General features: G+C 37.9%; 1 protein-coding gene across 1 annotated transcript in view; it reads left to right on the forward strand.

Moving 5' to 3' along the window:
- NELL2 (neural EGFL like 2) overlaps positions 1-24183 on the forward strand; it is a 141988-nt gene that overhangs the window by 83915 nt on the left and 33890 nt on the right. The window contains exons 14-15 of the mRNA XM_052668499.1: positions 18240-18362; positions 20373-20468. Of these exons, the coding sequence (XP_052524459.1) occupies positions 18240-18362; positions 20373-20468 (219 nt within the window). The remainder of the gene's footprint in view (positions 1-18239; positions 18363-20372; positions 20469-24183) is intronic.

The raw sequence follows: 24183 nt of genomic DNA on the forward strand, positions 1-24183 counted from the left end.
TTCCTTGAAATACCTGAAAGCATCAGCTTTGATATCATCAGCTATCAGCTGCTATGGAAGGGTGTATAAAGATGCCTGATGTCAGCTACCCATGAGAACTATGCTGTAGAAACCTCACACAGATGTCTCTTATATGCAAAGTCAGTCCTGCAAGTCCTAGGGATCCCCTGGTACTACAAGCATACTACAAGCATTTACAAAGAGCCCAGACTCAATGATTTGAGTTGATGTGGTTGCATAAATATATAGTTCTGTTCAAATGTATCAGTGCTTGCGTACAGAAACTCCAAAGCATTTTGACATTTTCCAGTGTTTGCAACTAAACTCTCTTCCACAGAATTTAAAGTTTTTTGGCAAGTCCCTGTTTGCCATACTGACAATTCCAGGTTTAACTTGCTGGCTGAAGAAGATAGATTTTTAATCCTGTTCAGGAACAACAAGAATAGAGCAAACAACTGCCTATGTGTGCTACTAAATGTTTGATTTTTAAGAAGACATTTTTAGCTTAGAATTAGTGTGTCGTTGTGCTCACAGGATTGCTGAAGCACAGGAAGATATTGAAAAGATACAGCTGAACCTTGATGAGGCAGGTTGTGATGTGAGTGATGTTTTCACAGCTTGCTGGCAGACTAACGTGGTGCCTTATTGTTCCATTCTGATGCACACATGCTTACATATGTAATTTATCAGTCATTGATTGAAATGGAAGAGAGATGTAAAATCAGTAGTATTTAAGGTTTTCTCTCCTACATGAGACGTTTGAAAAGAAATCTGTGCTATCCATCTCTGTCAGAGCCCCGTGCATAAAGGACTGATTTAGGCAGCATATTGCTGTTTCCAAAGCATCTCCAGTCGCTTTCTTCATGGCATCTTTATTGCAAGTTTTACAATAGATCTGAGTTACATATGATTTTCACAACAAAGGATGTAATGAAGACATCAATTTCAGATTTTGTTATTTGTATTCATCTTGGAAGCAAGTTTCGCAGGGTTAGATTGAGTTAGTCACAACCATATTTACATAGAAGTCTCTTGTTCATGGCTGATTTTATGTTCAGAAATCAATCATAGCTACGAGAAGGGGGAGATGAGTCCTAAGCTGCACTAATATGCCAAATGGGTGCACAAACTGCAAATTAAAGGCATAAAAAAATATGCCGTGGGCTACTACGCTTTCCTTGATTTCATATTGTCTCACTCCCCATCCACTTTGCTTCACAGGACCTGAAGTGTTATGGCATTGCACTGGGGAAGGCAGGCAGAAAGCAGCACAGTGCTCTGCTGGGATAGTTTATGTGCATAGCAGCATGTGGCACCATCACTGGTGTATATGATTAAACTTAAATGCCTTAGGATTTTTCTGGGACAGTAATACTGGCATCTTTACTCTGTCTGGGATTATGAAAATGCACAAGCTGTTTTCTTGGCTGGAAAAAAAAAAAAAAAAAAGAGTTTTGCTTCTGGACATAAGGGTGCCGAAATTGCCACGTCCAGTGTTGCAGTGTAATCCACAGTGAGTAGCAGTGCTCGGAACATAATCTTTCCTGCACCATTTCTTTTTCTTTGACTGTAAAAGGGAGAAGTTAGGAAATGAGAGCTCTCTCTTTTTCACGCTTTGTTTCTCACAGTAAGGAGTTCTTTCAGTCTGCAGGGGATGGTTAATCATATTTAGTTCCAACACAAATCATTGGATTCCTAAATAAGCCAAACTGTCTTGGGACCACTCACCTAAGTAACCCATCAAAATGGAGCAGAAGAAAGAAAATCCTGTGGGAATTAGTGCAGCATCCTCCTTAGATCACAGTAAGGCAGAGAAAGATGTATGCTGTTGCTCAGAGGAGTAATGGGTTTCCAAGCCCAGAACAATTTGTAAGGTTCCATTTCTGTGCAGTCTCATGGGGCACCTATTCTCTTCTTTTTTCTACTTCCCAACCAGTGTGGAAAGTGATTCTGGTGAAAGTTGGATCAGGATAAGTTTAGGTTGGATGTCAGGAAAAACTTCTTTACAGAAAGGGTTGTTAAGCACTGGAATAGCCTTCCCAGGGAGGTGGTTGAGTTACCATCCCTGGATGTGTTTAAAAACCATTTGGATGTGGTGCTCAGGGACATGATTTAGTGGAGGGTTATTAGAGTTAGGGTAGTATGGTTGGGTTGTGGTTGGAGGTGATGATCTTAAAAGTGTTTTCCAACCTGATCAATTCCATGAGCTCCCACAGCAGAGGATGGGGAGGTGTGGAGAAGGCAGAGAATCTGAAGTGCCTCCAAGTGGGCTGCTTCATGCTTTAATGCTCATTGTTACCAGCTAGGGAGTCATTAGGGCTTTCTGTAGTTTTCAGGGCAGAGACCTGAGGATTGTAAAACCATGTCTTCCATGACTCCCTGTACACGTGGTCTGAGTGAGATGTTAAATGACCAGACCTTCTGAAAGCAGTGCAACATGTGTTGGATTTATTGGGCTTTAACTGGGTTTATCCAGCTGGAACTCACTAGCTGCTCCCTCCATCCCACCCTGCATATTTAATTCATTGATATGTTTCATAGATTTTTCCAACAACACTTGTCTTAAAGTGCTGTCAATGTATTCAGCATTTATTTATTTATTTATTTATTTATTTTTCAGTAGCTTCTCCCAGTAAACTGAAGCCTGATGATTGCTGCTGCATAAATTGCCAGGAAGCATTGTGGTAGCATTAAGCAACACCTGGAATGTTATAACTCATTGGAATACTGGCAACTCTGTGTATTTTCCAAATCAAATTAAATCACAAATCTGTTGCAAATTGGAAGAAATTCCAAGAACAGCATTAAAATGATTAAGGATATGGGGAGATTGACTTGATATACAGGGAAGATATGAGGAGAAAACTCCACTGTTAGCTGCATAATGATAATGAGTGTACAGAAAGTAGGAATTGTGGTAACAATAATGCTAACTAGTAATTTCTTAAGGGGTGTCAGTAATGAAGGGGAAAGGGTGGAGGAAAGGTTTGTATTACTGTGGATCAGTGATCAGTACTGTTCCAGTTAGTTTTTATGCCTGACCCATAGACTACACCCTTAAATAATATTTTGGGATGTTTTTGAAACAAAGACAGCTTATCATAATACATAGACAAGGGATTGTCACATTTAGCCTGATTGGTGCTCATGCATATGATGCTATCTCACCTATCTATGTGCTTTCTTCCCCTCATGCAGCCATTACTGTTTCCTCACTCCACTTTTCCCACTGGCCACACTGTTGTGATTTGTTTTACATTTGATTTGCCCACAGTAATCATGTCTGTGTCCCTCCTAAGCCCTTCTAAGATTTAGTTCTATTCATGTAGATAGCCAAAAACCATACATGCCTGGTTTTCGGCTAATGCCAGTGGATTATCTAATGAAGTTCTAGGGGAAGGTAATATTTTAGGTCATTATGAATGTTTTTCAGTCATAGCTGTGTTCCATTTGTAAGGTCAGTAGGGTGACAGTCCTTGTTACTCCTAGAGATTGACCCCGCCTGCTTTGGAGAGAAAGAACTTCTAAAGGCTATTCTGGTGATGTCTCTACTTAAGGAGGACACCTGCTGGCTTGATATTTTGCTAAGCATTGGCACATGGTGTTTTTGAGTGTGTATGTTTTAAGAAACATCTGTAATTCTCCTGTCTCTGTGCTAGGTCTGGGTCAGAGGATAATGGGCTAATGGGGTTCTTTAGCAAATGGAAGATGATTTCTTTTAGAACTGCCAAATTTCCTCCTCTGCCTTTGAACATGAACTATTAAAAATATAATCCTCAGCGGAAACTGGAGTTACCTTTGGAGGTTTATCTTCTGCCCATCTTTTGAAGTCTCCATATTAGTCTTCTACATTGGTGCTTTACATGCACCAATGCTCAATTTTTACTATCCTCTCAGTAAGGATATATGCAGATATGTTGGTTGTTGCTGTTGTTGATAAAGCAAAAAATTGGGTCCTCTCTCTTTTTTCTTCATTAATGTTTTGTCTACAGTGTAAATCTTCTGAGGATAACAGAGATAATGAGAAAACAGAGACGGGGTCTTTACTATGCTAATGGTTCCCATGTTATTCCCTGAGTGCAGATGCTCAGCTGCTAAACCCAAAAGAAACCTATGATTTGGCTGAAAAGCACAGGTCGAATACTGTTTATGATTCAAAACTATCAGAGGTTTTGTTGGCTGCCTGGTTGTTCCCCTACTATTCTTGCTAAATGCAGCTATTTTTGAGGGGACACTTTTTTTTGCAGACACTATTTTTTTTTTATTTTTAATTACTTTGGTACTCTGATACCCTTCAGCTAAATGATTCCACTTGACATGTAGAAATTGAAGTTCACAAAGCTGTGGGATTCCACGTAGATTTCATTGGTTTGTTTTTGACTTGTAAATACATCAATTGTTTAGGACATAAACAGTGAGGGAAAACACATCTTTTCCTGTATTGCGCAGCAGAAGCAATGCTTAATGGCAGAGATACTTGAGAAAAACCTCTGTTGGACTGCCTAGACTTTTCTGCCAGATACTTGGGAAAAAGTTTCAGGTAGGGTGAAGTATGGATACTTAAAAATATTGTGCATTTTTTGTTATTTTTGTTCTAACTGTACATTTCATTTCCCACAAATGAATTCTGAGAATCTGAAAGAGAATGTCTCTCCTTAGTTACAATGGGAAATAAAATCTAGCTTATGTATAAGGAATGTGGGCTATGTTTTAGCACCTGCAACCCCTTCTTGTAAGATTCATGTAATTGCTTGGGATGAAAACTACTAGGGGACTGATGTAATCCAGGCTTGAATTAAGTCATCCAGCTTCAGTGTTTAAAGCTGCACACTCATCCTTGGTTAATTAATGGTATAAAAATGACCTACTTTTCCACACACATATAAGCATACACAAATCATTGCAGAGATAATGGAAGTTGATAGTGCTTAGTACATTGGTAAATGAGGCCACATTTTAATAAGTGACTAAATATGGCTACAAGATGCAACTTTATTCAGCAGTGCTGTGCACTCTTCACTGCTGCACAGAAGTTTAAAAATGTCTATGATCTCAGATCAGTCATATACCAACTTTGTTATTTGAAAATATAGTATTGTGAGGCATTATGACAAAAACTGTTTTTTGCTTTTTTTTTCCTTCACTTTGATGAGATCAGCAACGTTTCGAGTTTTCCGTAAGTTCTCCAGCTTGTTCAGTAGCTGAACTCTTTGACTCTGCTTAAATAAAGACTAAGAATAATTGTACAGTATGATGCAAGGGATAGAGAAATAATGAGGCACACTGACAGTGCCTCATTATAACATCTCTATAGTGGCATTCAATGGCTTGAGTAAGGAAATGTTTTAGTCAGCAAACCACCAGAGAAAATATGATGAGGAGCTCTGGATTTATAATGGTGTGGGCAAGATGAACCATCTGTCTTTTCCGTCTCTGATTTTGGTGATTCTCCCTCAAGTTATATTAAAAGTAGCATGAACAAATATGCATTATGAAAAGTGTAATCCTAAAACCACTACACTGATGGAGTCTAGCTATACAATCATGGTTTCTGCTAGTAATAAACACTCTAGAAGTCAGCTTGTATGCACAGAGCATTTTCAACTCAAAGCTTATTTGCCTCTGATTTTCTTGAATACAGTTTCCATTCTGTTTTACAGTATGTCAGCTTACAAAAATCCTCAGGCTCTCAATCCTCTTTCAGGACAGATTCTCTCCTATGTTGTACAATATCTGCTTTCTAGTTGTAAGATAATTCACAAAGCTAATAGAGGAGTGATCATTCAGACAGAGCTTGTTCCTGTGCTACTGCATTACTTAGATAACAACACAAGTCATTTTTATGTATCTGCTGTATCTCACACAAAGAATATTTTGGCTTTACTTGGATTGGATCAGGTTATCATTGACAACTTAGTTTACAGGCTGTTTTAATTTGGAGCTAGACTTTTCTTTTAAGAGGATACTCTTTAGGGCTGATTTCCTCCCTGGTTACTGACCTAGTTCATAGCAACTGTTCATCTGGCTAAGCAATTACAGCAGGATTGATTTCTCAGCTGATCAAAACCCAGCACACTTTAAAGGATCTTTGGTAGGATAAAATTTGATTCAATAAAAAAGAAAATGTATTCAATTGACAAATAAATGAGTGTGTGATTTTCAATATTGGATGATTAATTCTTTTACAGAAATTATTCATCTTTTTATAGATGATCACAAACTGCGAAAAGATAGACTGCAAAGATAAGGAAACTAGGTAGACAATTTCTTTGAAGGTGCAAAGATCTTTCTGGCTCAGGAGACGGGAATCTGATGCTGTCTCATTGAGAGAGTCACAAATGAAGGGAGTTGGATGGCTTACATTTACTATGTCTGAGTCAGCTGGTGACCAGCTCATGCCAGGAGAGCTTAGCCTGATCTCACAGGAACTCTAGCCAAGGCCAGTGAGAGTTGGGAGCAAGACAGCTTTTAAAAAGGAGAAGTGGAACTATTTAAGTTATTTATTTATGTTGTAGTCATAAACATTCAATACATCTACAATTAAAATCAATATAGCCATGTATATAAGTGTATTTATATAGCCAGTGATTCCTGAAACATATTGTGCCCTTTGTTTTTTTTTCTTGAAATCTTTCAAGATCAGACTGCTCTATGCTAAATGGCATATTATTTCCTTGACTTGTGTTTAATACTGTCAGTCAACTCACAAAGTCAATGTGACTTGGTATTTGTCATCATCTGTTACAAATCCTGCCTCAGTCTCTTGGATACTTTTTTATCAATAATCACTGGCGTGATTCTTTCAAACTGGTAATTTTTGACTTACAAGAACAGATCGATCTACTTTGCTACATCAAACTGTGTCTTCAAATTAGCAGCTAAATGATTTCGGATGCAGCTTTTTAGGTTACAATCCTCTATTCCATCCATGTGCTTGAGGAGTGGCTTTGCTTAACACTGTGTGGTACAAACCTTTCAACTACAGCATGAACTTCTTACTTGCTAGTCCTTCTTTGCACACATTTCTTGCTGAAATGCACCCTGAAATGTCTTGTTACACAAGGTAAACACATTGGGCTTATTCACTTCATTGACTCTTCTGGCACTGGTGTACGTCTGAGTAATCCCAAAGAAAGGCCTGTATTTTTGCTTTTGCTTTTTACTTCTGATCCACATGAAAATTTGCAGCCAGGCTGTGACTGCTCCTGAACAAATTCATATCATGGAAGCTAAATTGATGCTTTTTTTCTACTCATCTTTTTCTAACTAAAACTAATTTCAGTTAAAGAATCTTCTCTGTTTACCAGTTCACCCAAATGGAAGGAAGAAAGATGTAAAGGCAGGACCACCCTGTGGCAGTCAGAAAGAATAAGTGAACAAGAAGGTTCAAATACTGTCTACTGAGAAAATACATTGGGCTCCATTCTTAGGCCTTTGCTCAGGTGATGCCCTGAGAAAGACTGGCCAAGTCATCATCATTTATTTGAAAAGTCATGTTGATACAAAAGGGAACATTCATCATTTACTCTTTGCTCCAATATAATATAATGTTGAAGTATTTGGATGAAATTTCCCTTTTGCTACTGAAGATACATACAGTGAGGCAGAGTATTTAAAATAATGTGTCCACAGAAGATGCTTAGGTTTTTCCTGAAGGCATTCTAAATATACAGAACTATTCTGTTTCATTCATTTCATTTTGTATACTTATGGTTTTTTTTGAAAATACTAGAAGCATCTTCGAGTTTGAAAAGTTAAAACAAGAAATGTTAATCAACTTTCTGGTGCAAATAATTGATGCTTTTCTCCATCAAATCAGTGAAAAATTTGTAAGTCTTGGTGTTTTTCTTGAGAACTGAGAGCTCTGCCAACAAGCTTGGCAATAAAATAGGAGACTGTTCTACCTAAAAGGTTTCTGGAGTTTTCGAATGAGATTTTCTTTAATTTTCTGACAAGTACACAAACCATCTTACAGAGACAATGTCTGTTTTGTACTGACCCTACATGCTATAATCTTTACACATCCTCATAGGTATATACTCCAGAGAAACAGAACAAACAATTGTATCTGTTCTATATATTAGTAGTGAAAGATATTTCAAAAAAACACTTGCTGTCAGCTAATTTGATTAGTCCATAACTCATACTGATTTAAGTCAAAAGATACCAATGTCTTCTCTAGGTATTCTTTAAAATTGCTATGGATAGGCAATGAGAATTAAGTATCTTAGTATTTCAATCTCATGCTTTTCTTCTTGAATAAGAGTTTAAAAAAAATTAATATGATTATTTGCATTTTATTCCTTCATTTGTTTATGTGTTTCAGCATGTTTCCCTTCCAACGTATTACTAATAGAAGTGACTACTTGATTTACATAAGAAACAGTATTTCATTAAAATGCTTATTTTCTAATGCAAAATAATGTTAAAGTGGTGGACTGCTTAACCATGCAATAAATGATGAATTTATATATCCCAAATATCTGTCTTGGCAGATATTGGAACTAATTTGTAAATACCTACTAAGTTAATGTCTAAGTCACATAGAAATGGAGATTTGGACTGGACTGACAAAGATAAGCAGCTCTGAGTCACATAGACCAATCATCAGGGAAAATATATTGTTAGCAACAGTAATTACAAGAGGTAATTGTGTCATTTACCCTGTTACAGACCACTAAATGTCATGAGTTTGGAACATAGCAGCTGTCACACAGTATTAACTTTGATGTTCAGGGTTTGGAAAATTACAGAACCTTTCAGTGATGGTGCATCTAAAAAAAAAAAAAAGATAAAGGCTTTGTATTTTTCAAAGTGGCCATAGAATGGTCACATCTTTTTGAGATAAGAGGCCGATTTCTGGAAAAGTGGGCGTTCATCAAGACTAATCTCTTTTAATTATTCATCTGTGTTTTTAATAAGCTTGGGATGTACACATATTTAGTAAGTCTTGATTACTTTTTTCCTAGCTCTTTAGAAGGTGGAAATGGATGCAGAATTCAGCTTAACTTTTGTATACATAGCTTTATTGTCTGAGAAGTAAATAGAGAATGTGTTTGACTTTCACCTGCACGGTTACTCCAGTCTGCCAGGGGTAGCTGAGGTGTACTCTTTACTTAGTACACCTTCCAGGGATTGAGCTTCATGTTATTTTGAAGTCCTCCACACAGTGTCTCAACTTAAATTCTAATTTCTTCAAACAGGAGTATATGAAAAAGGTAGGATTACAAAGGTGAGCTCACCCTGGCAACCCAGGACGCAGTATTGAGAAAATGGAATATCTGGTCAGTTGTATGTATTAATTTCCAAGTGCTTTTATTTCCAGGGAAGGCATCTTAAATGCAGTGGTTGTGATGGATGTGTTTGTTATACTGTTTTGGTGCACCTACATAAATTGCCAAGGAGCATCTGCACTAGGGAGAATCAGAACCATCACTAAAAACAGTATCAAGGGTGACCTGGAATCAAAGATTCAGTATCATTCTGCTTCGCCACCACTTCAGCATATGTTTGCCCTCATTTTCAAGTTGAGAACTCTTTCTCCAACTAGGTGAGCAACACTGAAGGAAGACCTATTCCCCATTGAGCTCAACCACTACAGATGTCTTGGCAGAAATAGTGACATCGAGTGAGTCATCTGAAAGCCTGTGTCACAGCACCTCCAGGGAAATGAGGTGAACTATCTCATGCATCAAGAACTCTCTGCTGCATAAAAGGATGGAAAACCATTTGTTTCCCAATGTCATAGTAACTTAAGTTATTCCAGAAGAAGAGATCAGGATCAAAGCAAAAGCAGCATTTCTTTCAGCATTGTAGTGCCTTCCATTTTCTTCATCTGACAAGCACTGTCCATGATAAAAGTAGTGTGAATTGTTATTGTAGTTTCCAAAGAACCCTCTGAAATATGAGTTAACAAACTCTGGACGTGTTGACATCCCCAGAAGAATGGAAAAGGAGCACTACCTGTCTCCAGAGAGCTCTGACTACATTTTTAGTTTGTGAGTCCAACTCTGAATGGTCCTTGATTCCTTAGACATCTTTCTGCTGTCCCATTGCGTATCTATCCTTCTGTTATCTCCTTGCTGATAAAAAACAGTGTTGTTCAGCAGTGTTTTGTGTGGGGCCCTCTGGTTATGTAGATGGTCTGCAAATTGTTACTTGCAAAATCCAAGAACAGACTGCAAGTTATGAGCTTCAGCAGCAACTCCGAGAGACACTTCTCTGCTTTATTTGTATAACAGAAATGTGTAGCATGGAGGCCAAGTGTCCAATATAAGTATCTGTTGCTGGTGTCAGACTTGTGTAACATGGAGCCTTTAATTAAGGGAACAGTAAATGAAAAGGGTTAGCATTAAGGTAAGAAGTAAAATAAACATTTTTTTTTGCTAAGGAAATTGCAGTAGGATACTTATAGCTCTAGTCTGGCAGTTCTACTAGCAATAATATATGGAGGTGTACCTCAGATGCAGAATTTGCTATCATTGTCACTTTTGACAGCATAATAGAAGATTGTGAAAGCATCTGTTTATTGTAAGTACGTAGGATGTTTAGTTTACAGTACAAGTTGGAATTTGAAAAGATTTACTTTGGAAAAGATAATACCCATAGCAAGAATAAAATAAATAAAAAATAAAATAACAATATATGGAGAAACATCTCATGAAATGAGACATGAAATATCTTTTAAAACACTGAAACCTTATTTTAAAATGTCAGTGATAAAAGAGACAAGATATTAAAAGATCAGTTTGAATTGCAGCAAAAAAGAAGTGCCTGACAAGGTCACAGACCTTATGTCTAGACTGAAATCTTTTAAGGTGGGATTTTCAAAATTATTTTGCATTTACTTTACAGTTTTGCCATTGAAATCAGTGAGAGTTACAGATTTTCCTTTAGGCAAGAAAGGCTTATGCTAAGTTATTTAGAAAATCCTTCCCTTAAACATTTCTATTCAAGAAGGAATATACAAAATGGCAGACGTGGAGGAAGCAGGAGATAAATTAAAGCTTACTTTACTTTAGCTGTCATACTAAATATTTTTCAATATATTTCCTTTGCCTAACTTGTTGAAATGTGTAAAAATTCTCAGACTGCTATGTGAAGTGATATTGACTAACTGTACTGTAGAACCTGCTGTGGGAAGAATTTGAGTATTTTGCAAAAATACATTTTGTTCCACAAAACTGGAATTCGTTATTATAATACAGGATGAAGAAACTTAACTGGGTTTAAAAAGGATTAAATAATTTGTTAAAACGTGATGGGGAAAGATGGAGGGAATAATGTTAGTCCTGGAAGGATATATTTTAGCCATCAAATTGCCCATTGCAATGGGGACTGAAAATGACTTTGTTCCCCCTGAGTTCCAGGAGATCTTAGCACTGATTACATGATGAATAGATATTACAGAAAGGAAGGGATGGGCCAACATTCAACCTGCCTGCTGGGCTTCTCAAGTTAAGTCTTTGGAGTCTGTAAACCCCAATTAGAGGCATAAAATATGTTACTGGATTTACCGCCAATGGACAGTTTGAAGAGACTTACAGCTAAGAGTTTCACATTTCTTCATCTAAGAGGGAAACCCAGAACACAAAATACAAAACAAGACAAAACAAAAAGCAAAGCAAAAAAAAAAAAAAAAAAAAAAAAAAAAGACCACAGAGATCTTGTAGAAAGAACAACTGCATAATGTTTTGAAAGGTAGAGTAAGTTTTGAAGTCCAAGCAAGAGAGTAAGAAAAAAACATGTATGCCCTTTGCAGGTTTTGATGTGTGAAATAGTTTTCTTCAGATGAGCTGTGAAATGGAAAATCTTCTTAAAATGAGTTTTCAAAACACAAGTGTTTGGAAGCAGGAGATGTTTTAGGGATGGATTTCATTATTACATTCAGTGTCAGGATTTCTCTTTTTGTGAAACACATTATGCATAAAGATAATATCAAGGTATTTAAACAGGTAATTAGTTAATCACGCAGTCAAAGCAGGGTGCAAGACAAGGTCAACATCATGGTTTAGTTTAGCTAACCCATTCAATTGCTATAAGCATCCAACATCAGCATAAGCAGATTTCTTCTGTAGTCTAAGCTGGCTATGTATCATCATTTTTAAATGCTTCTTATGGTCTCCTTTTCTGTGTGTGACATCCATGAAGTCCTTGGAACAAAATCTCAAATCAGATAATCATCAGTTTTGGGATCCTCCATGTAGAACTGTTTTTACATAAACCCGTGTCCAACAATTCCAACTTTGTTCAAATGACAGCTCTGACTGCACTAAACTGAAATAGTTCAAGCTGCACACATAACACACCAAAGTACCAGCTCAGTTCCTATCTGTCTCTGGTCTCCTCAATGCCACAACCACTTCAGAGCTTTCTGCAAAACACTCCTAACCTCACAGAGAGATGCAAGGAGAGTGGGTCTGTGCTTTCTCTTGTTCAAGTGTTTTTCAGCTGCTTTTAACCCTTAGTAAGTAACAGCCCATAATATAGGCTCCCCTTCATACTACAAATGCAGTGCAGTCCTGGAACTATTTTTGTAATGGATATGAAAAGGATCATTGGATTTTGACTTTACCCTCAGTTTCTTCCTAAGATTTTGTCATAATTTTCTCAATTTCCCTTTTTTTTTTAATCACCTTAAGACCAAATATGGAATAAGTAAATACATTACTATATAAAAGAGAGGAGTAGACATCTGATGAGATGATGACAGCTGTTCTCCCTGAAGAACAACAATGGGCTGAATAATTACAGACAGAGAAGCATTTCAGAAAGCAAGATCATCTCTGAACAGACCTTGAAAATAGAACATGCTGTCCTACAGCTATTTTTATTATCAACATCATTAAGATAAAAAGTAGAAAAACTCTAGACATAGATTTACAAAAAAGAGTTGTTTATGCCTGCACTGAAGAAAGAAAATGAAGACCAGGAGAGGGATGAATATATGGAAGTGGATGAAGGTGAAAATCAATGAAGTAACAAGATTAGCAATAAATTGACTATGGTGGGGAAACATGGATTTTCATATCCCCAGCTTGAACAAAGGACAGCTGCTGGTGGTCATTAATTAATGATTAATGACTTCTGTGTTAACTAAGATAAAGAATATGATGGCAACTGTGAGTGATTAAAGCTTGGGTTCCATTTTGCATTTGAATTAGGGAATGCCCATAGAAAAATGAATTGGGAAATACTAGAGTTGAGAAATATCAATATAAAAATTTGACTTAAGTATATGGGAATTGTAGCAATAATCATTAATAATTTTATGCCACTTGCTCATTGAAAATACTACGCATATACTAAGACAAGTAACCCTGCTAATTAGAGTTTAAACTGTCTAGTATGAAGTCTTTCAAGAAATTAACCATCTGTCATTTCTCTAATGATCCTAATGGAATATGTCTTCCAAACTGCCTATATAATTAATACTGATTTTTGTCTTGTACATTAATTATATGAGAAAAAGAGCTTGTAATTAAGATAAACTGTAAGTGGGCATTTAAGTGTGTTGGGTGCTGATAATTCAAGTGATGCATCTGTTGTCACTTTCACTGCCACATCCAATTGTCAGCTGATCACCACACTTCCATTGATTTGTACTGAATCAATGTGAAGGAGACAGGTGACAAAAAGTAATTAGAGTTCCAGAATTCAGAGATAGCATGAGGAGAAAATACTTAAAATATTCTGTTTGTTTATAAGATTTTAATTTAATTCACAAGCTCCTGCACTCAAAAATGGTTATCAGTTGCATGGTTTTACAAGATTACAAATGGAGAAGCATGGTTTTTTTTTATATATATGTGGGAACTTCTATGAATTTCTATACGTCAAGTGGTTATTTTCCAATGCTGGTAGTGAATGGTTTAGGAAAACTGGCGGCATTGTATTCTTTACCCACAAGTATGAGGTGCAACTCAGTCATAATTCCTTTCCACTGTTGATTTCGATTCTATGTCAATTTTTTTTGTGTAGATGTTTGCAGAATTTGGATGTGCAGGACAAGTATTGGGAAGTTGCAGTATGCAAGTGGGAAATGTTTTACAGATTTTCTGTTTATTTTTAATTGTGAAACATACAGTAGGAAGGGTAGTGGCTGATGTCGTTCTGCACTTTGAAAATAAAAGGAGGAGGTGGTTGACACACCTAGAGGTCAGCATGTTAGCTTCTACTAAGTTCTGCAAGAATCTCTGCACAGATAATAAAAGCAGTAGGACAGATCCCCATCTGCCATGTCATATGTCATATGATTCAGTGGGTCTGTATGAGTTTATGCCAGCACTGCATCTCCTGAGGATGCAGTACTTTACCCTTCAAAATCCTCTGAAATGACATCTTTCTCCAGGAAACCACATGAATTGTTCTGGAGTAGCAGCAAAGTAAAATAAAATTCATCACTTTCTGTGCATATATGTATGTGTGTATAATTGATTTGTTGCACATCCAAATGCATGCATTAATTACATCATCACATAATTTTTGTGTCCCTTAAACCATGTGTCATAATGATCATTCTGCTTTTTTACTGAACGTACATATCAACCCATTCTTACTACTGTTTAAGCGTAGAGCGGTAGCACGTTTTGGAGGTGAAACTTTCTTTATCTAGAAAGAGATCATTCTAGACATAATTTATTCAATATATATAATGTGTTTGAAACTTCAGTTGGTTCTCAGAGCAGAGATTTTATTAATGTTAACACCGTTGAGCAGCGAGTCCTGGCAAAATGGATTTTAGATCTATTAGATAATATAGCTTTAGAGGTAATCACTGAGACTAGTGCATTTGGTTTTATAGAAAGTTTATGCAAATGTGGGTGTGTTAATGGTTAAAATCTCTCTCCAGAAGTCAATTTTATTTCCTTGCCACTGTACTACTCCTACACTGGCCCTGCCCCATCATCATTTTGGTGTGCAGTGAAGTAAGTATGGATATTTGTTAAATGTGTGTCGTATTATTTCCTAAGAAGTTGCTTGAAATGAATGACCTCACTTTTGATTCTTGGAGCATCAGAAATATATTTGGGCAGTACTGACATTCTAAATAATGCAAATGATGTTTCTATCCCGTTTTTCAAACTTTAAAAAGTGGAAGAAGTCATATTCATGGTTATCCTTAAACAATTCTTTTATGAATTGCTTTTTTGCTTCTTTATAATGCACAGCCCAATCTGCTTCTACAGTTTCTAGATTGATATTAAAGATTGCTGAGCTCATTCCATGTCCTCTCTATTCAAGATGACTTTCTGAATATTTCAGCAAAATAAGAGGACAAAATGTTAAATGTGAGTTAATGAAGAATTATCAACCACCTTTTTCATGACAATCAAGTATTTCTATCTTTAATAAAGCTAGATAGAGAATTCTGGAAAAAGCTCTTTCTGATAGTCTCTTCAACATTGCTATAGATGATACGCCATACATTAAAAGAGTGAATGTTATAAGGTGCTTTATGTGCAGGACTTTTCCCCTTCTGTGTTTTAGCCATTTATTATCCGTCCACATCAGAGCCAGCCGTGCAGTGCAGATTGATTGCTCTGTATGGTGCCTCTCAATATGTATGGAGGGAATATGAAGAAGAATGGAAGGAATATGAAGTACTACATATAAATGGTTTAAACAGTGCTATTGAACCCAAGCTCAGATGAGGCAGGGTAACTGATCTAGGTGAAAGGTAAAACATTCCAATTCTTTTTTGATGACATTTTTTATTCCTATCATTTTAAAATGTCTGTTTCTGTACTTATACTTCTGTGGCTGTGTGGTGGGCCCTCTTCCTGCCCCATAGGCAGACATCCTCCATGAGCTTTCTTGCAGAAGGATATAAAACATTGAAGTTTCTCACAGCAACTGGTGGAAACCAAGAATATTATCTTTGAATTCAGGCTCAGTTATGTAGCTGATAGATAGTTAAATTCTGTTTTTTAAAAAGTTCATCTTAAAAGACTCTTCAGATTTTATTAGTCTACAGAGTAAATGTTATGAAGATACATTCAGGGGTGACAGTTATCTTTTTTTTTCTACAGAGGCCATACATCTATGCATATGGTCTTTGAGGCCCAGGTACTGCAAGGTGGACTCACCCATATTGTTAACATCTGGCTGTGCTGGAACACCATCAGCAAACTCGCTTGGCATGGGTCCCTCATGGGCTTTCAGAACTGTTCTGGGCTTAAAGCTGCTCCTCTTGGTGTCAGACCATTCTCAGCTGCTTTTCTCTAATATACTTTTGTCCACAGGAAAGAGCTGCTATGCATGCTGGGGATGCTGCTGCAACCCTAAGGCATGAGGTGGATGGTGGCATTTCTCATTGAGCATGATACTTAATTTGCCAAATGCAGCGATTTGAGCTGAGTTTATCAGTGTGATGTATTGCTGTATATACCCCCCCCTCCTGAGATCCCAGAATAATGTTTTTGCAAGATATTTTGGCCTGCTGAGTGCATAATGTTTCTTACATTTCCATAGCTATTTTCCTTTCATACGTTACATAAAACTTTTACAAATGAGAAAGCAGTGTATATTTTATATTTAAATGGCATATTACATATAAATAATATCATGATATTAACACAAACAAAGCCAGAATATGATTGCAGCAGAGATAGTACTTTTAACCTCATTTGTATGAGCGCGACATTCTTTAATTTTATGACTGATCTAATATAAATACTACTTCAGCCAGCATGAGAGATTACACTGCGGTGGGAGGCTGGAGTCAAGTATCGTAACCAGATTTGAGGGGCTGGATCATTTGTGAACAATATCAGTTTTAGTTATTAATGCTGAGAACGAAGTAATTATTTCTCACGCTTCAGGGCGGAGGCCTGCAGCCTCAGCTTGGCTGTATTAAGTAGGGACTCAGTCCCTGTTTGGAACAAGGACATCAGGATGTTGCTATAAAATAAGCAGAAAAACCCTAAACCAAAATAAAGCAAACTAAAGAACCCCGTGAATTGTTTAAAATTGATTATTTACATTTTGGTGATTTTCCTCCTGTTAAACAATGGGTATTTGTTTTGCTATAGGACACTTTATGTCTACTGATGGATTAGGGATGTGCCGTTCTGCCAGTTTTATACTCCTGTGGTTTATGGCTAGTATTGAATAGCAAGTCGAATTCTTCCATAGTGATTTGCAAGTGTTAACAAATTCATTTTCCTGACAGTCCTGCGGGATATGCGCAGACTTCAATTCTTTATTATAAAGCAGATGATTCAGAGCAGTGTGACATAGCCAAGACAAGGGAAGAAAGAGCATCTAGTTTCAGATTTAAGACTTGTGTCGTAGTCTGAACTGCCGTAAGCTGCACTAATAAGATTTGGTAAAACCTGGACAGAATAGTGGCTATGAAAGCCTCAGATGCAGACTAGTTCATGTGTGCTGATTCAGATTATGTAGCTTTATGTTCCCCAAACAGTTGATTTTACCGAAATTAAATTTTTGGGTACTCTGAGATAATTTATGTTTAAGTAAATACTATTGATTTAAAGAAAATACACGGAATAATTTCAGAAGATGGAAGCTTTTTATTCATGATACCTACAGACTAAGATACTGCATGTTGAATATACTCAAGCAATTCTTCTGACATTTGGAAAAGATACTTCAAAGCATCTTCTTTTGAAATTGCATTTTCCATTTTTTTAAAGAACCACAAACTAAAACATTAAAATGTTCACCAACAGAAACACTTAGATCATGCTTCTTTTGTCCCTCGTTCTGAGGAGCAGCCTGTTCTTTGTTTCCTGGTTACTTAACTCAACTAAAAGTGAGTAGAGTACACACTGAAGTGAAGGAAAACAAGGACTATATTTTGAAGTCCTGACTTCTGCAAACTGTTCTTGCAGCTTGGAGTGTGTGACTTGCACCACTGGTCATCTTTCTGAAGGAAATCCTATGAATCCCATGCAGGATAAACCTGCATGTGTAAGTTATGCAGTAGAATTATTATATGGATCTTCAATATATTAGCCAGTTCTTTGACAGATGTTTAAAAGAACCGTGTAGCCTATGTGAAAAGTGTAATGATGATAGTTCTCCATTAATGAAAGTGGAGTTGTGCTCCAACACATTTCTCACATAGAAGTATGTGTTAAAAACACATAACCTAATTACCACATTGTTTCATGTTGACATAGCCAAGTTATCACTAACTACTACTTCTCTCTTATTAAAAAGCTTCTGTGTATTTTAAAACTTCAAGAACATCCCCTTGTTCTTTCATTTTCTAGAGCATGATGAGTGTGTAACAAACCAGCACAACTGTGATGAAAATGCGCTATGTTTCAACACCGTGGGTGGGCACAACTGTGTCTGCAAGCTGGGTTACACTGGAAATGGGACTGTGTGTAAAGGTAAGTGGCTGAGAACCTGGGGATTCAGCATTCCTTGAAGTCAGTTAGGTGCTTTGCTAATACAAATCTGTTGCCATACCTTGAAGAAGACGGGCAAAATGCTGGGCTAGGCATTTAGGTCTTGCACCTACTAGAGGATCTTCATAGGTAGGTACACGGGGACCCTGCATGTGACTGAGTTCGCAGTGCTTTGAGTATGGCGCATACACTTGGTGGAGACACAGTGCTGCTTTAACTTCTGTTGTATTTCACGTCAGAAGGGATGATGCTATTGGGCCCAAGTCCCTGGGAGTCCTCAAACTCATAACACTGAATGGAGAAAATACCTGATAACAAAAATAGTGCAACTTCAGGGAACTGGCTCAGATGTGAGAAGGGGTCTAACTACAGCAATTGCATACCAAGAGTTCCCACTTTATCTGTTAGGTGTCAGACTCCATGGAGCCTCAGTTAGCATTGATAACGACACATAGATTCATTCTGCTGCTGTGTTAAGGCCAAGCCCAGTATTTCTCTAATTGCTAAGCTTGCTTATGATCTTAATGGTGTTTTTTTCTTCACCTGAGCCACAGTATGATTCTTCTAAATATTCCTAACATAATGACCCATCTGTAAAACATCTTAGCATTGTCAATTCCCAGCCAAACACAGAGAAAGAGGGAGAGATGTGAGAGATGTCAGTAAATGACCTCCTTTACACTGAGTTCTCTCCTCTGAGAAGGAAATCCAAGTTAGCCTGAGGAGGTTCAAACCTCAGCTGCTCCTCTCAGAAGTGTCCTTGATCTTTGAACTCACAGGTGAAGGTCTGTCAGCTCATGAAAAAGTAATTGGGATTTCTTTGGGTTGAAGACAAGGTGTATAACCCTATAGCACCTGTGTTTCTTGGTCAAGAGGTCTGAGTGTAGATCTTACATTTCACAGGACATGTGGCCCCACTGCTGCAGAAAACTGCACCCTTCCTTTCTTCTTTTGTGTTAAAGGAGTGTGCAGAAGTCTCAGACCCTAGTGGAAAGTGTCCTTCTCTGCAGCCCCAGCTGTGGCGTAGGTGTCCTTCAGGCAGAGCATCATCTCTGATGGCTGTGGCCTCCCTTCGCTGGGCCCTCTTGCACCAGCACTCCATATAAGGGTCTCATCAAGAGGCTGAAGCCTCAGAATGGAGACCTGGAAGGCTCACATTCCTAATACTTGTGTCTCAGATGGGGCTACAGACCCCATCCTGTGGCTGGTTACAGATGCAGGGCCCACTGCCCCCAGAGCTGCGCACTTTGGACTATGCACTCAACTCTTGTTTTCTGTTCTTTCGTGTGAGCAGAGAATTGCTCATTCCATATTGCAGATCAGAGCAATTAAACAGCTGCTGTGTTGTATATCAGAACCAGTTGCATTTTTGTGCCTGCAGAGAGATTTCTTTAGTGCATAACTATATCTGGAGAATGCTGAAAAGCCTAAATATTCATAGCTATATCTGGAGAATGCTGAATTGCCTAAATATGTGAGCGCAGCTTCTCAGATTGCAGTGTACCAACAAACAAATCCAGGGATTGGCTTCAAATTGTAAATGGTAAATGTTTTTGAGTTTTTCAGAATCTCTGGAGGCAAATGACTATCTTCCAATTTAATCTCTGAATGATGGAGGAAGGTAGCCAGCTGATTCAGTGCTCATTTGTGCCTGCTATGCTCATGCTTTTATTTAGGATGCTAAGAACAGTGTTATCCTAAGAAGAGTTGATTCACTGCTTCCTGGTGCATAGGAAGGAATACATATGTAGATTGTTGCCATCATATGATTTACTCTAATCTCCTGTAGCTTGTCAGTCCATCTGGCTAATGAGGCAGGGGGGCTATAAACAATCCTTAGTGACCTCTGTCCTTCAGAGGAAGCAGCCTCTGCAGTCAATGCTGTGAGGATTGTGCTGGTCATCAGACTGTGTCTCAGTCTGCCGGGGCTTGGGGACACCTGTGTGGATACTGAGGGTAATTTTGTTAATTCTTATGCTTTTACTGTTCCAGCATTTTGCAAAGATGGGTGCCGGAATGGAGGAGCCTGTATTGCTTCCAATGTGTGTGCCTGCCCACAAGGCTTCACTGGCCCCAGCTGTGAGACTGGTAAGATTTTAATTGAATTTATGGTGAAGGAAATCCAAGAAGGATGCTGGAGGTAATCCAAGAATAAAGGAGAGTTTTAAGTGTGTGCCCTAAAAGAGGAAGCTGCTGCTACAGTGTTACTCACTTTTCCTATATGCCTCCCAAGTGAATACATTACAGGAGTTCTAATTAGAAGCACATGGACTGCAAAAATGAGAACATGAATTAAGACATCTTGGGTTTTGATGTTTCATAATTAATAAGATTATTATAGAATTGCTTTTCACCTCAAATGGCCTTTATTATCTCCTGTAAATGGCAGATAACCCAACATCTAGAAATGAATCCCAGTAACTGATTATTTCTGTGCTGCAAACGTGTCTAGTTCACTTATAACCTTAAGTGGAGATTTCTGCATCAACTCAGTGTTTTTTACTCAGTGTTTTTTACTCAGTGTAAGGCAGGTTTCAGTTTTCCTGCTGCTTTTCCTTTCTCTTGCAGGCATTCCTTTCTCTCCATGCTGTCCCCAAGGATGGTTGTACAACAAAGCCTTGTTTTAGAGCTTTATTTTTTAAGTCTTGGATCTACACAAATTACAGCAGCAGGCACTTTGCCCAGCAGAAAATGTACAGTGTTAATACTTAGCATCTCAAGTGCTTGTAAATAATTTCTCAAAGTTCAAATGAATAATTTCAGCACCTTTATTTATTGCTACAGAATTTTTAATGCATTCTAACAGTATGTGCCCTCAGGAGATAAAGGGAGAAAGCTCACTTAGATTAATTGGCTTCAATATGCCTAATAAAAGGGCAGTCTGCTGCCTATGATTGACTATTGTTGCCATTCTATATTGCCTTCAATAAATCTTCCAAGCAAAGGAAAGGAGGTCATCTGAGCAAGTATTGCTTTTGTCTGACTTGTAAACATGTCCAATTTAATGAAAAACACAGACTGATCCAAATTCTGTATTATCTGGTCCATTTGAGAGATGAGAAATGTGATTGTTTTCATTCTGCTGTAGTTGAAAGGATATCGCCACAGTGCACAAGAGGGGTGCTGTGTGAAAAGCAGCATTCTGACTGTTGATCTATTTCTAGAAAAATGTCAAAATGGCAAGTTTTCAAGTATTTTTTCACTTTTTCACAGCCTAGAAATAGTATGGTATAGGATATCAAGGTCTCTTCAATGTAACAGTGTTGTTTTTTTGCTTGGAACAGTTTGTTTGCTAAGATAAGGCTCAAGTATTTGTTTTAGTAATATTTGCTTCGTCTGTTCCTTGCAGCATCCAGCTGTTATCAACTAAGCATAACATCAATCGTTTCAAGGACCAGATTCATCTTTTCTAACTTTTTCTACCTGAAGTGTGTAGACTACAAACCTCCTTGCTTCAGTCTCTTTCTCTAGTCAAAATTAACATCCACTAGCAAATGGGAGATCTTTGTGGATTGTCTGAATTGCCCCCTGAAAGTCCTATTTCTGTTCTCTTCTTTAGAGGAGAAGCCATGGACACTCTTCCCAAAACATAAAGTTCAAAGGCTGACCTAGATTTAGCTTCTGGATATTTAGACTCAAAGGCCCTTGCAGGGCAGCAAGGCTCTTGGCTTCACGGCTTTTTCTTTCATCACAAAACTTGCAAGAGGGCAGGCAGCAGGGTTGGATGAGATCTGAATATCTTTGTAAGCCTCATACTATATTTTCTGAATACCTGATCTCAATATTTATCAAAAAAGTTCTTATGCTACTTTTGGTTCTGATACTTCTGAGCTACTGATACTATTATAATGATTTGGAGAAAGTTTGGCTGCCCCAAACCAATTTTGTTGGTCAGTTTTGCAAGAAGAGACCACTCTGTCCTGGTGGAGGTTCATTAGACATCTTATTTGTTGTTACTGGTGAAATAAATCATGTTAGAGTTCATTCGCATGGGTATAAGTCTAGTCACCTCAGTTGGATTAATGCCCAAGAGTGGGATTAGAATAAAATTAGACATAGATTTGAAACCCATACAGTCTGAAATACCTTCAGAGTGACAAATGGAAAAGATTTTGTGTTCTTTCTGATATTGCATTGCTAGAAACGTGCAGCCATAGAGGAAAATCTGAGCTTCAGACAGTACATATTCATTTCCAGTGAATGTGGCAGAATTTCCTGAAGGTAGTTTTTGTTAGGCTTGAAGTGATCAAGACATTCACATGATAAACAATTTATGCTGGAAGCTTCCCTTGTTGAACAGTCACTCTATCTCCAAAAGAGATATAAACTTTTGTAAACAGACTTCTTTAGTTGCAATCACATACAAGCAGGAAGGGTGACTGATGTAAAGATGCCAAATCTATTTTTAAATCACATATTACTTCTTTCTATTTATGACACATATTTAAAAACTGCTTGTTAAAGATTTTTGGCATTTTTCACTTAAAACATGTAATGTAATTCAAAATTGTCAGTAGCTGCTAGACCTATCTAACAATAGGAGATTGAATCCACAACCCAGCAATAACCTAAAAAACATAATCACCAGTCCTTACTGTGTACTTCTACAAAAGATGATTTAGTAGATCATTTCTCAGAACTGCAGAGAGGATGGGGTAGAATGGGACCTCTGGAGATGATCTGTCCAATCTAGTTGCTCAAAATAGGGTCAAATTGAATGGGTTTCTCACAGCTTTGTCTGGTTGGATTTTGAGTATCTTCAGTTGGAGTTTTCACAGTCTCTCTGGGGAACCAGTTCCAGTGTTCAGTCAGCCAGCTCTCCAGGTATTGTCTCAACAGCATGAAAAAGAGGGGACGTAATGCTCTTCCTAGTGCTCTTGGTCTTCTCTTCCACAAGGGTACATAACTGGCTCATATTCAGCTTGGTTTAGTGCCTCATCCCTTTCCACATCCTTTCCAAACCCCAGCTCTGCACATATATTCCCTCTCCGTTCTTCTTAAAACCTGAAAAGGATGATGTTGTCCCTTCCCATTGTCTATGGAGCGAAACTTGAATGTTACAGGACAGGCCATTGACTAAGGACACGATGAAACCTGAGCTGAAATGGCTGGGATTGCTGTATCCCAGAGCATTCCCTTAAATATTTAACAATGCTGTTTGGCAAAATACCTAACCTGGTGCTGTGCTCTTGTTGGTAGGGTACATATTCTATTCCACTGCTCATCTATCAAAGCTGCATTTGGGAACGGCTTGTAGGAAGGGATCAGACCCTTTGGCACCAGTTCCAGTGAACAGCTGATGAACTGGAGTTGGCTGTTAATGTGGAAGCTAAAAGATACAAACTGGAAGTTGAGTTGGACCTACTGGTGATGTGACTGACAGCTTTCTGAGCCTGCCAACAGAGGGGGAGAAGCTGAAGCAGGGACTGGACTGAAGCAGTGAGTAGGAAGCAAATTGCCTGCTTCTGATGGGAGAGTTTAGAAATTTTCTGATGAAATTATCCTGACATTGAAATGTGGCTTTAGGGCATGCCTATTCACCCAGAGTACTAAGCAGCTTTCCTGTTTCGGGTACAGTAGTACCAGAAGTTTGCACATGTTCACAGGCATAGCTGTAATTCTTTTCACCTGTCAGCTACCATGAAAAGGGTCTGTCAAATTCCCAAACACGATGCAGCTTTTGCAAAGAAGCAAAGCTTTGTGTAACTAAGTGCTGTAATGGGCATTGCATTTCATAAAGTTTCCTACTTCCAAATGGTTCTTCAGAGGTGTCAGCACTGTGCTCTCTATAATATGAGAATGA

The sequence above is a fragment of the Tympanuchus pallidicinctus genome, unplaced genomic scaffold (assembly GCF_026119805.1).
Source record: "Tympanuchus pallidicinctus isolate F22 unplaced genomic scaffold, pur_lepc_1.0 scaffold8, whole genome shotgun sequence".
NCBI classification, from domain to species: Eukaryota; Metazoa; Chordata; class Aves; order Galliformes; family Phasianidae; genus Tympanuchus; species Tympanuchus pallidicinctus.